Source organism: Salmo salar, chromosome 01 (assembly GCF_965601325.2).
Source record: "Salmo salar chromosome 01, fSalSal1, whole genome shotgun sequence".
NCBI classification, from domain to species: domain Eukaryota; kingdom Metazoa; phylum Chordata; class Actinopteri; order Salmoniformes; family Salmonidae; genus Salmo; species Salmo salar.
The window spans coordinates 140,283,964-140,298,090 of record NC_138291.1 but is presented as its reverse complement, the minus strand read 5'-3'; the positions used below and the strand labels follow the sequence as shown (position 1 = coordinate 140,298,090).

The following is a 14,127-nucleotide window of genomic DNA, read 5'->3' as shown; positions in this document are numbered from 1 at the left end:
ATATTGTGAAACCTTACCCTACATGAATGTGTCAGAAACAGTACCCCCCCCCCCCCCCCGATTGAACAAACCCCCCCATACCAAAATACATACTATTTAGTTGTTTAAAAATGTAAAAATGGCAAATGGAATTCTAATCTGTGATAAAAGTCAGTGGGAATGTGTTAGTTGTTCCTAGATATTTTGCAAAGCTCTGAGCACAAGCTGAAACAGAGGTTGAGGAAAATAAATTGTGTGTAACAGTAATAAGATAGTTACTGTAGAGAGATGGCCATCATGATTAGAACCTGGGTTACTACCTGTAGAAGGCAGGCAGAATGTGACCCTTCTTTCCTCGTCTGCATCCACAACCCTCAGAAATGATTCAAACAGAGGGAGAGGGTGAAAGAAAGGGACATATGCAAACAGAGCCATAATAAGATGGAGAAAATAAATTTGATTAAAAAAAGATTAAAAAAAAAATAATAATCCTATTATCTAAAACAACACCCCTTCCCAAAACAAACATTTGTTTGTTCCCCCTTGCACCTCTTTCTCTGGCAAGTCTCTCCCACAATCCTTATTTTTTCATGGAGGCTGGGGGCATGGGGACAGCCCCTTCCTTCAGCCAAGGCTATGCAAAGGCTATTCCCACTAACTGTGAAGGAGAAGCACCAGCTCCAGAGAAATTCACGTCCTCCCAACACTAGATCTATGAGGGTGGGTAAACGGTGAGCAGTGCTCAGGACTGTCCTTGCCTCCTAGTGCTGGCTGGGTCTAGCTAGCTAACAATACACGGGACTGTGCACCACTCTCCACCCTATCCAATGCTAGCACTATAGGGATGGGAGAGAAAGCACATGGGCATGGCTAGCAGTAAGTGGAGCAGACAGACAGTCCTCTCCTCTCCCAATGCTTTGCCCAGAGGGTGGGCGAGAGAGATGGCGCCCAGGGCCGACTCCCCTCATCTCCCAGACCCACTGCTCATCTCTGAGACTGGGCGGCTAGCTAGCCAGCCCGGGAGGCAGAGAAACCAAGGATCACTACCACTCACCAGTCCTAATGTTTAGCTCTCAAACTGGGGGAGAGAGGAGGCCACTATTCCCTTCTAGTCTCCCAGCACTAGTTTTCACTGGGCTGGGTGAGAGACATACAGACAGCGAACCCATGGACCTGGCCTAGCAGTTGATGGAGGGACAGTCCGTCTTGCCCGCTGAGCTGATGATCCTCATGAGGCAGCGTCCAAACTCCTCCAGGATCATCCTCTCTGCGGTGGCCTGGGGCTGCTGGATCAGCTCTGCCTGCTCAGCCTGCTCCAGCAGACACTCACACGTGGCCTCTGCCACCTCCTTCGTCACAAATGTAAAGGGCATCCTGGTGGAGAGAGGATGATATCAGCCACTGTTCTACCACAAGATACACAACATAAAGGGGGAGTACAAAGCAGGATAGGCTGAAGAGGGGGAGGCGAGAGGGGTTGAGGCTACACAGAATACATCTAGAGAGGATGGGTGGAGGAGAGGGGGTGAGAAGTTGCAAAGCTAACAGTAATTTACCAAAGTTACCAGAATCGTCAGTAATTTGGGAAATTAAGAGAAAACCTATAGCAATAACTTTGGTAATTTATACAGGAATAACCAAAAAAGGATTCATATATAGTATTATTTTCACACACAGTACCAGTCAAAAGTTTGGACACACCTACTCCTTCCAAGGGTTTTTCTTTACTATTTTATACATTGTAGAATAATAGTGAAGGCATCAAAACGATGAAATAACACATATGGAATCATGGAGTGACCAAAAATGTGTTAAACATTTTAAAATATATTTCATATTCTTCAAAGTAGCCACCCTTTGCCTTGATGACAGATTTGCACACTTTTGGAATTCTCTCGACCAGCGTCACCTGGAATGCTTTTCCAACAGTCTTGAAGGAGATCCCACATACGCTGAGCACTTGCTGGCTACTTTTCCTTCACTCTGTGGTCCAACTCCTCCCAAACAATCTCAATTGGATGGAGGTCGGGTGATTGTGGAGGCCAAGTCATCTGATGCAGCACTCCATCACTCTCCTTCTTGGTCAAATAGCCCTTACACAGCCTAGAGGTGTGTTTTAGGTCAATGTCCTGTTGAAAAGCAAATTATAGTCCCACTAAGCACAAACCAGATGGGATGGCATATCGCTGAATGCTGTGGTAGCCATGCTGGTTAAGTGTGCCTTGAATTCTAAATAAAATCACTGACAGTGTCACCAGCAAAGCACCATCACACCTCCTCCTCCATGCTTCACGGTGGGAACCACACATGTGGAGATTATGCGTTCACCTACTCTGCATCTCACAAAGACACGGCGGTTGGAAGCAAAATCTCAAATTTGGACTCATCAGACCAAAGGACAGATTTCCACCGGTCTAATGTCCATTGCTCGTGTTTCTTGGCCCAAGCAAGTCTCTTCTTATTGGTGTCTTTTAGTAGTGGTTTCTTTGCAGCAATTTGACCATGAAGGCTTGATTCACGCAGTCTCCTCTGAACAGTTGATGTTGAGATGTGTCTGTTACTTGAACTCTGTGAAGCATTTATTTGGGCTGCAATTTCTGAGGCTGGTCATTTAATGAACTTGTCTTCCTTTCCTGTGGCGGTCCTCATGAGAGCCAGTTTCATCATAGCACTTGATGGTTTTTACGATTGCGCTTGAAGAAACGTTCAAAGTTCTTGACATTTTCCGGATTGACTGAGCTTCATGTCTTAAAGCAATGATGGACTGTTATTTCTCTTTGCTTAATCAAGCTGTTCTTGCCATAATATGGACTTGGTCTTTTACCAAATAGGGCTATTTTCTGTATACCACCCCTAACTTGTCACAACACAACTGATTGCACTTGAGCCATTAAGGAGGAAAGAAATTCCACAAATAAACTTTAACAAGACACACCTGTTAAATTAAATGCATTCCAGGTGACTACCTCATGAAGCTGGTTGAGAGAATGCCAATCGTGTGCAAAGCTGTCATCAAGGCAAAGGGTGGTTAATTTGAAGAATCTCAAATATATTTTGATTTGTTTAACACTTTTTTGGTTACTACATGATTCCATTTGTCTTATTTCATAGTTCTGATGTCTTCACTATTATTATACAATGTAGAAAATAGTAAAAACAAAGAAAAAAAACATGGAATGAGTAGATGTGTCCAAACTTCTGACTGGTACTGTATGTAATTATCTTATTTCATATATTTTACATGTGATAAAACTACACAGTGGGCCAGAGACTATTACAGACTATGATAGTCTGAAGTACCAAAAAGGGCCACTAGATGTTGTTTTTCGATAGATTACATAAAATCCTGGAAAGATAACAAAAATCTGGTAGTTTACTGGTAAACTTAGAAAGCGAGAGGGTGAATCTAGAAAGGTGAAGCTGGAGAGAGTGAGTCTAGAGGGAGTCTTTACCTCCCCCCTCCGCTGGTGATGGCCGGGGTGGTCCTTGTGAACAGGTCTGAGATCTGCGACGACAGCTTGGTCTTGGCTGCCGTCTGCTGTTGAACTCTGACCTCAGCTGCGTCGGCCAGGTGCATCAGAGTCTTCCTCTCAGGGCTCTCCTCAAAGTTCTTACAGCCAACACACTTACAGGTAGACGAGCACATGATCTTGGCCTGGCAGAGAGAGAAGAAGAAACAGTAAGGCTGTGTCTCAATGACTTCAGGTGGGGAATCTTACCCTCGAAAACGATGAGCTGAATTAGGTGTGTTACAGCTTGGTTTTACTGCTTTGCTGGAACAAAAGTCATGCGCCCACACAGACAAGTAAGGTTTTCACCCGGCCTGTTACAGTGACCGTGTTATCGCCAGTCACGAGTCACAGTCAAATTCCATGTGACCGTTGAGTCACGATAACCAGGCTTCTCCAAGGCGCACTGATGTCGCTGATGGTCATTAGTAGCCTACCAAACTTGCTAATGGTCTGGTACTCATCACTCCATTACCCAGGCTATATCATATCCGGCCGTGATTGGGAGTCCCATAGGGCGTCGCACATTTTTATCCTTAAAAACGACCTAGTCCTTGCCGATGACAAGCATACCCATAATGATGCAGCCACCCACCATGCTTGAAAATATGCAGTGTGTTGTTGGATTTACCCCAAAAATAACACTTTGTATTCAGGACAAAATGTTAATTTATTTGACACTTTTTTTGCAGTATTACTTAAGTGCCTTGTTGCAAACAGCATGCTGTATCACATCTGGCCGTGATTGGGAGTCCCATTGGACGGCACACAATTGGCCCAGCGTCGTCCAGGTTTGGCCGGAATCGGCTGTCATTGTAAATAAGAATTTGTTCTTAACTGACTTGCCTAGTTCAATAAAAGGTTAAACAAAAATTTAAAAAAACGAATCACTCTGACATCAATGCAAATGCCATCGAAAATCAAACCAAACACTTCATGAGAGCCCTGGCATTCAGTTTGAGCGGAATAGGATCACCTGGACCTCAGAAACAGGGTTGGAGAGCCCATAGCCTAGTGAAACATGTGATCTTATAAGCAGCCATTGCGCAATTATGTGTGAAAACAGAGTTTTGACTGGCCACTATTTAAAAGAGGATCCCAGCTTTCTCGTGCTGCTATATTTATTGTTCAATTCTTAAAATTAAGCACATAAATCTGCTTTACAGCCACCTGGTATATTAAAAACAACCTCCATGTTTTTTTTGTGGACAATTCTAACTAAAAAATAAGAATAGATTCAATTAAGAATAGTCTGATGGGTGAGAATATTATCAAGTGCTTGTCAAATTGTGAATGAGAGACTGATGAAGTGTGTGCAGCTTGCACAAGAAACAGAGCAGAGCGCATGCCTTTCATGTGACCCCCCCCCCAAAAAAAACATTACAACTTTTAAAATGTAGATGTTCCAAAGGTCTGCATCAGTGTCTTTTAGGCTATGTGTGGAAGCCAGGAGATGCTAAATGTGTTTATGTTAATTAACGGTCATTTACCGTGAGACCGGCAGTTATTTGCTTGACAGTTAAAGGCTGACAAAATGTCATGACCGCCACAGTCCTAGTCTTCACATCGTTTCCTACCTTTTATCTACAGTGATATCAAAAGATTGGACAAGTGAAAGTAAGATGGAATAGAACAGTAGAGAATACAACTTTAACATTCACGCGTAGAAGGACATGTGTGTTGGTGAGAGAGAGAGAGATGTAGGCCCACCTCGTAACACTCGCAGTAGTTCTTCAGGCATCCTGAGCGTTTACAGTTGCAGCCTTTGCTGTGTCTGCGGTCCGACTCACCCTCTTTACCTTTACCGATCTTCGGCTTGAACGCCTCCGGGTTACGGTCCAGACACGCCTGGGGGAAATAATACACCCCTTTTAAAACAACACTTTACACAAGTAGTCAGATACAACTGATGGTTACTTTTAACATAAGACCAAATGATAACACTAATCAAGGCCCATTAGCCACGCAAAGCTTTTCTCCACACAAAAACCAAAACAAATAAGGTGACAGAGTCGAATCTGATTTGTCTTGTGGTGGCGGCCCGTTCCTCACCTTGATGGCTTTAGCTCGCTCAGTCTCGTGTTCCAGGTTGTTGAAGCAGTTGGTACAGTTACAGTTCTGACAGAACTCCCCGTTGGCAAAGCAGTCACAGTACCTGCAGAGAGCAAGACCACATTCAGAGGTTATGCCCATCTCCATGACGTCTACACTCTAAATACAGGATTTTTCTTTTTTTAAAGCAGGAATTCTGTTACACAGTTGAGTGGGTTGGAGTTCCCTGTAAGTTATAGTACATACAGTTTGAGACACTGCGACTTGTTGCAGTTGCAGGGCTTCCGTGGTCTGGAGGCAGCGTCTGATGTTGATAAACTGTGGGAGGAAGGAATACGCGTATGATTAGTCAGCGCATTAACAACGTGGACAAACAATCTGTCGATGTGCCTTTGAGCAAGGTACTTAAGCCCAATTTGCTCCAGGGGCGCCGTACTACTGTGGCTGACCCTGTAAAACAACATTTCACTGCACCTATCCAGCGTATGTGACAACAAAACATGAAATACAGTGAGCTCCACAAGTATTGGGACAGTGACAAATCTGTTGTTGTTTTGCCTCTGTACGCCAGCACTTCGGATATGAAATGATACAATGACTAAATTCTAAGTAAGAATAGAATATGTTTCTAAACACTTCTACACGAATGTGGATGCTACCATGATTACAGATAATCCTGAATAATGAAGAGCAAAAAAGTTACACACAAAAATCATACACCCCCCCCAAAAAATATGCCAATCTCCCGTTATTGGAATGGTGAGAGTTTAGCATGTGTTGTGGGTATGATCATCATTATTCACAATTCATTCAGGATTATCTGCAATCATGGTAGCATCCACATTCATGTAGAAGTGTTTAGAAACATTTTACTCTTATTTCCAATAAAAGTGACTCCAAAATGGCACAATACATTATTTACCATTCATTTCTATTGGGCCCAAAAAAAAATCTGGAACACAACCAAATTAAACAGCAAATGCATCTAACAAATTTGTAGTCACCCACTTGATGTAGTCATTGCATGCTATGAATATGGGACCACAAATACTGAACTTTGTACTACTTTAATGCACATAAGTGAATTTGTCCCAATACTTTGGTCCCATAAAATGAAGGGACTAGGTACAAAGTATTGTAATTTTGAAAATACCCTCAAATTAAAGCTGACAGTACATTTTAGCCTCATAGTCAGTGTCATTTCACTTTTGGAGCTCGGTAAATAAATAAACATAGCATTTCAAACATTAAAACAAGGTGCTTGATCGCAAACCGCATTTTTACTGACAAGGACTTCTTTCCAATCAAAGCACAGATCATATCCAGTTGGAGACTTCCACTGTGATGCTTTGCTGTGCTCACCCATTGAGAGGCAGTCTGGCCTGAGTCTGGATGCCTGTAGGGGTGGGGAACCCAGAGCTGCTGGCCAAAGTCACATACGCAGACTGTTGGAGCTGAACGGAAGCAAGAGAGACGTGAGAACACGGACACACACACACACACGTTTAAAATACCTCTAACATACAACCCAGCACTATACCTGCGTGACATAATGTGCGGGCAGCACAGCATAGCCCATGTTCCCAGACCCAGGCGCCAGTACGGTGCCCGGGGGTAGGTTGGTGAGGTTGGGCTGGATCTGGGGCAGCGGCGTGGCGGGCATGATCAACCTCTGCTGGGTCTGGGTTGTCAGTAACTGGCCCGACGACGTCAGGGGCTTGGGCACCACCTGAGAGAGGGGGAGAGTAATGAAGGTTAGTTAAATTACACTACATTAATTGAGAGTGCATGTCTGTAGCTGTTGTGGCCGAGTGAATGAATGAGTAGGGGAACAATTCCATCTGTAAGTAATGTGTGTGTTTCACCTGCTTCATGGTCTGTGCTGGGATGATGGGGACAGACATCCTGACTTGGGCTGTGTTGACCACCATGGGCTTGGCTGTGGAAGGAAGAGAGGTCATATGAAATTCCAGCACACTATGGTAAATGCTTCTCTGTTTGGACCTAAAAGACTACCTCTGCCAGTCTCTACGGATGGTCAATCAATCAATCGTAATTTTACATCAACAGATGTCACAAAATGCTATGGATGGTGAGTCTGTCTCCTACCGGTCATGGATGAGTTGGTGCAGTGGCTGCCGGCCTGTCCCGTGCTGCTGCCCGTGGTGGCAGTGACCAGCCTGACGTAGTGGAAGCGGCTGCCTGGCACCTGGATCTGCTGCACGTTGGACGAGGTGGACAGGGGGAAGATGGTCTTAAACTGGGGGCCGCCCACCGTCACAGTCTGCACCGGCTTCATGGGCTGTGAGGAGAGAGGAGGGAAAAAATGGTCAGGGTCAGCAGCAGCATGTCTGATTCAAATTATCAAGGGCTTGGTGATTAACTTGGCGGCCTTGTGGTTAGAGTATTTTTTTATTTCACCTTTATTTAACCAGGTAGGCCAGTTGAGAACAAGTTCTCATTTACAACTGCGACCTGGCCAAGATAAAGCAAAGCAGTGCGACAAAAAAAACAACACAAGAGTTACACATAGGATAAACAAAAAGTACAGTCAATAACACAATAGAAAAATCTAGATACAGTGTGTGCAAACGGAGTAAGCAGGTAAGGCAATAAATAGGTTATAGTAGCGAGTATCCACCTTGAGATTGGAAGGTTAGGAGTACGATCCCCGGCCCGAGTCATACCAAAGTTAAGATAGGAAGCAATGCGTCTCTGCTTGGCACTCAGCATTAAGGAGATGGCCCTGCGATAGACTAGTGTCCTGTCCAGGGGGAGTAATGGACAGGACACTAGGCTCATGCTCCTATGAGCGGTTCCGGAAGGCTACTTTTCGGTGATAAGTTGGCTAGTTGAATCAGGTGATCCTGTGCTTGAATAGAACAAAAAAAATGTGCAGTCCTGAGGCTGGGGTCCCAGAGGGCCAGAGAAACTGTTAGAGAGGTTAGTTTTACCTATGCAGTAGAATGGCTGGAGACTACCTTGGCTGGAGAGGTGGCTGTAGACTGTTGTACTAGTATCTGCTGTCCCAGGTGGGCCATGTTGAGCGGCAGAGACACTGACTTCTGAGGGGAGTTGGGTACCTGGGAGGCCACCGACACCACTGTCAACTGTTACACAAAAAGAAAACAGTATCGGTTTAAGTCATGAAATCCAAATGCTAAATGGGGAAAACTGCAATGGGTTTCTCTCTCCCTCACTCAAAGTGGGGTCAGAGGGATTGAGTGGCAGCATGTCTGACTTTGCTAGGTGACTTGAGGGGGGAGATGGCAATCTTGTTGCTGGAGCTGAGGGTCTCAGAGAGAGTGATGGTCCGCGGGGAGGTCACTGGGCTGCTCGTGGACAGGACTCGACCTGGGAGGTGGGGTTGGGGGAGGGCACAGAATCACAACGATGAGGTCAGAACCGGGGACAGGGGTGAAATTCTACATACATTTCTATGGCTCAAAGCGGTTATGACACAGTTATAACTCGGGCTGTACAATCAATGATTACACAGCTTATCCCGGAGCGTGTGGCACATTACAAACCACGCATGAACTCTATGAAGGGGTCAATACGACAAACACGTGATGGTGATTACCTGTAATGACATTGGATACTGATGTCTGGGCGGTCAGACCTTTGTTGTTGACAGCTTTAGTGATGATGAACTTGATTGGTCCAGCTGATGACACCTGCGTTTTCTTTGCAATCTGTTGGCAAATACATTAATTGACCTTCACTGTACAAACTACAGCAAAGAAGAGACCTACACATGAAGCTGGCCAAATCACCAGCAAACCTCCAAAAAAAGTAACCTGTGGCTGAATTCATCTCCTCAATACAAAATGTGTACACAGCTGAGCACAGACAAACAGGTCAACAAACAAGTAAACAGGTCAACAAACAAGTAAACAAATCAGGCCTCGGGCCTCCCGAGTGGCGCAGCGGTCTAAGGCACTGGATCGCAATCTGTGTCACCACAGATCCTGGTTCGATCCCAGGCTGTGTCGCAGCCGGCCGCGACCCGGGAGACCCATGAGGCGGCGCACAATTGGCCCAGCGTCGTCCGGGTTAGGGGAGGGTTTGGCCGGCCGGGTTGTCCTTGTCCCATCGCGCTCTAGTGACTCCTGTGGCGGGCCGAGCGCAGTGCACGCTTGCCAGGTGTACGGCGTTTCCTCCGACACATTGGTGCGGCTGGCTTCCGGGTTAAGCAAGCGTTGTGTCGAGAAGCAGAGCGGCTTGGCAGGGTCGTGTTCCGGATGACGCACGGCTCTCAACCGTCACCTCTCCCAAGTCCGTACAGTAGTTGCTGCGATGGAACAAGACTAACTATCAATCGGATATCACGAAATTGGGGAGAAAAATGTAATAAAATTACAAAAATGTCAGGTCTCACCTGAACAGTCTTCAGCTGCTGGGCCTGCAGGGTGGACACCTGACTGGCCGAGCTGACCGCCTGCCCCACCATGACTGGCTTCAGGTCTGTCCTCCCCCCTATTGTCAGCACCTTGAAATGCTGCGGGTGGGCCTTGGCCTCCCCCTGACCTGAGCCAGGCTTGGAGCCCGTGTGGGGCAGCTGCAGCACAATAGACTGGCCTGACTTGCCTATGGCCGTCACCATGAACTTCTGGCCCCCTGGAGTGATAGTGGTGGTGCCTGGGGACCTGGTGGTGTCTGCTCCCGGGGATGAGGCCACCTTATTGAGAATGATCTGGTGGCTGGCTGAGAGCTTCTGTAAGCCCCCGGAGGTGAGACTGACCCCGCCCGGGCTGGTGGTGGAGGTGAGGGTCGAGGCTGTGGCGGTTCGGAGGGTAAGGGGGGAGGATGAAGCTATGGATGGGGTGAGGAGGAGCTGAGTGGCAGAGGTGGTGCTACAGAGGGTAGAGTCTGTGGTGATGGAGGTGGTCAGGGCCTGGGTCCGCTGGGTCGGAGGGGCATCCGAACACAGGCTAACGATCTCTGGGACGGCGAGAACATCTGTTTCCATGGGGATTGGTGCATCGTCGCTGGGCTGTGATTGGCCAGAGGCTGTAGGGGACTCGGCGGGGGGGTCGTCGTCCATGACGATGGCCTCGGTGTCCATTATCTCGTCAGGGAGGAGGATGTTCAGCTCTGGCGACACCACATCCATGTCTCCAGGTTTACACTCAGCTCAAATCAGTCGCTGCAGGAGACAAAACGGGGTACATTAGAATGTCAGTCCAAATAATTTATTAGAAGCATCAAACACCTTTTCTGGTACTTTCCTTTCATATCAAGGAAAGTACCAGTACACAAAAAAAACGACAGAAATAGCTGCAGCAACTTTTGGGATATAATCAAAACATGCATTTCCAACCAGAGGTTTTTAGATCCTGCTTGGTGCCAAGAAGCAATTGATAGGCAACCAAGAACAATTGCAAAAGTATTTTATATCTAGAAAAAAAGTTAAATAAAGTGAGATGCCTAAAACTGAATTACCTTTTTCCAATTCCTGCATATGAACATGTGTTGATGTTTGCATATAACGGTGTGGATGTTGCACACACACACTACTACAACGACACGAGAAGGAGCAAACCCATCACTATTGATTTGAAGGATGTCATTGTCATATACAACCCAAAACATGTAGTGCGTGACATCAGTAAATATATTGAGATGCATAGATCTGCTATCAATAACGCAAGACTCAAGAGCAAATCCTACCAAATAGTTTAAAAGACAGCGATGCATTTCATAAGAAATGAAAAGTTTGGTACACACATAGGCAATGGAACATCGAGTATCTGACGTTACAGAAATATATAATCATAAATTATCTGTTTAAATAGCATTAGAAATGTTGGATAGCTAAGTTAAATGCGGTAGTGTAGCCAGCCACCAAGAACAATACCACATTTTTTTGTTTATGTAACGACATTATGACCCGAACTCTTTGATTGCAATACTACATTAAACGCTTACTTTGCAACAAAGTCCACCTGATTTCGAACGTTATAAATTAGAATTTAGCTAGCTATCTAACTAACATGTCATCGATTGTGTTGATGGCTAGTTAGCTAGCTAACATAGCTAGCTTGGCTAGGCCGCTTCGGACATCCAAGAGAATAACAATCTTTGTCCTACCTCCGCCGTACTCCAAATAAGACAGATGGTACACTATACAAGTCGATAAACTACGGGGTATCGATGTTCATCTTCTCAATTTTCTATAAGATATATGTTGGGGCCTGATTATTGTTTTCTCAACTAAGCAGCCTGTCAAAACCATAAACTGGTGACAGGAGCAACACTATGAAAACGACCAGCTAGCTAGCTACGTTTCTATTTTCAGGCCGGGGTTGGATTTCGAAAGATCCGCCATTTTCACCTCGTCATCAGTTAACTAAAGAGATGAGAGGAAGATATAGCAATGGAGATGAACGCCCATGCCATGGATCTTGTTTACCAATGAAGTAATGGTGGTACCGTTTGCAATTGATTATTACCGGGTAGTGCAACACATTAATATTAAGAGAGTACTCCGCGTTGTCACATAACGTTACAAACCATATTATCGTGTAAATATTTACATGGTACTCTGTGTAAAACTACACAGTGAATAACGACACGAATAATACATCTACATTATTGTCCAATGGTAATCATCTGTGGTGAACTGTTATTTTGTGCTTTGGGTAAAAAAATATTCACATGTAAAATAATCAAATTTCAGTAGAACAACCCTTTTTACAGTCATTTGTCACAGAACAACACCCCAGAAACCTTTATATAAAAAGGGGGATATGACCTTCCTTGGGGAAAAAAGCAACCTTAGAGGAACCAAGCCCGAGGCGAGAATCAGACCATTTGACAGTCGAAGCCCCAGCTGCTTTCAAGCCATTTCACCAAGCAGACAGTAAGCAGACCAGGAGGGTATTTTCCGGCTAGCCAAAATTGAATAGACAGGATAACTGCAGTGGCAAACCCCCCTGCAAGCTAAGCCCTAATTGCAAACTGGGCGAACGAAATCATAACATTACTCTCCATTTGTCAGGGTGCTGGAAACAAGCTGCATTTGTAATGCATGTGATGTCATTAAATATTAAATCACACAAAGTTAGTCTGAATAATCAATGTCATTCTCAAACATCAGCAAATGCAGCTATGTAACGTTGATAATAGTCACCTTTATTTGAATGAATGGTAAATAAATGTGTTATAATGTGCCTATGCATGTTTTCTAACTTCCTATCGCTTCTACAACAGTTGTCCTATGCTAAGTTAGCTAGTTAGAATAAGGTATCTTCCTATGCAGCTAGCTAGCTGTCTGCTAACTGGCCAAATGGACATAATCAGCTGTTAGCTAGCAAGCCTGGCCATCAGCTAACTCATTAGCATGTTGGCTAACATTATTTTGCCCCTTTCACACAGCGAATAGATTCTTACGTGGCTTGTTTTCCCCCTCGGTGCAACACTTTTGGTGACACGAAACGTGTTAACGCACACACTCCTTCGCTGTTCCGTACAGGCGGAGCAACATCTCGGTAAAACCCACAGAAACGTAGACGATTGTTCAAAATACCGCGCCTAGCACCATTTCACCCCTACCATCCCATAATAATGTTACGCCCTCCTTGACAACCACACCGCGCGTCATCGATAGCGCTACAACAAAGGAGTGCGTTCGTAAATTAACTCTGGCTGTCTACTCCTATTCCTGAGCACGCTTGTCAGAGTGTGCCAGAGCCATTTATGAATTTACGAATGCGCAATACCCGTTGAATATGACGGGTTTCAGTAAACGTCGACAAAAAACGTAATTCAATTGCTGCTAGCATCACATTTACAGTCACCAACGTTATAGGGTGTGTTCGTAAATTCAATGTGGCCATCTACTCCGATTTCAGACAACTGTCGTCTGAGTGTGCCAGAGCGCAGAATAACATGCATTTATGAACGCTGAACACCGGTTGAATATAGCCGGTGTCGGTAAACGTCGGCAAAAAAAGCTAATTAAATTGTTGCCAGCAGCACTGTTACGGTAACCAACGCTCTGGATAACATCAAAACAGCCTAACCAGCTCTCCTAGGCCTGGTAAAATGGCCAGAGTGAGGTGTTCTCTCATTTATTTGTGTCTGGAAGTAGCTAGCAAGCTAGCCAACTTTAGACAGCTTGGGAGTACAGTGTGCGAAGCGCTCTGAATTTAGGAATGTACAATCTTGGCAATGCCCTGAATTTATGAATGCCCAGACTGCACTCTGAGCGCACTCTGTCACTCTAAAGTGAATTTACGAACACACCCTCAGCAAGTGCACAAAAATAAAAGATTTTGGAATATAAAGGAACAATTACGTATTTGGTCACATTTAACCGCTGATGTGACAACATGTAAATATAGTAGTCTTAATGTAATCATTAAATCTCAAACACTGAATTCACTATAACCCCATATTTCACACTGTGGCTCTGGGACCTCTCTTCCCTGTTGGTCCTCCAGGCTCTTTGTACCACACTGCTCCTGTGACAGAGATAGAGAGATGGGCCCAGGGCCGGCCCGCTCATAAGGCAGGTTTAGGCGGCCGCCTATGGCGGCAGATTGACGAGGACGGATTTTCTGAGCTAAATTGACCAAGACAC

General features: G+C 45.2%; 1 protein-coding gene across 2 annotated transcripts; it reads right to left on the bottom strand.

Annotated features, from left to right (window-relative positions):
* Positions 1–49: 49 nt before the first annotated feature.
* LOC106562309 (protein lin-54 homolog) lies at positions 50–13,151 on the bottom strand. 2 transcript variants are annotated; one of them, XM_014127101.3, is made up of 14 exons: positions 12,936–13,151; positions 9,922–10,689; positions 9,124–9,235; positions 8,782–8,894; positions 8,522–8,650; positions 7,650–7,842; positions 7,406–7,479; positions 7,081–7,269; positions 6,903–6,994; positions 5,787–5,858; positions 5,541–5,643; positions 5,199–5,336; positions 3,432–3,634; positions 50–1,353 (listed from the first exon to the last, which is right to left on the bottom strand). In XM_014127101.3, the coding sequence occupies exons 2-14, from the start codon at positions 10,654–10,656 to the stop codon at positions 1,158–1,160; spliced, it is 2,349 nt and encodes a 782-aa protein (XP_013982576.1). In that variant the 5' UTR covers positions 10,657–10,689; positions 12,936–13,151; the 3' UTR covers positions 50–1,157. The 2 variants fall into 2 exon arrangements, with proteins under 2 accessions (XP_013982576.1, XP_013982585.1); XM_014127110.3 differs by lacking the exon at positions 12,936–13,151 and adding an exon at positions 11,634–11,910.
* Positions 13,152–14,127: the final 976 nt, after the last annotated feature.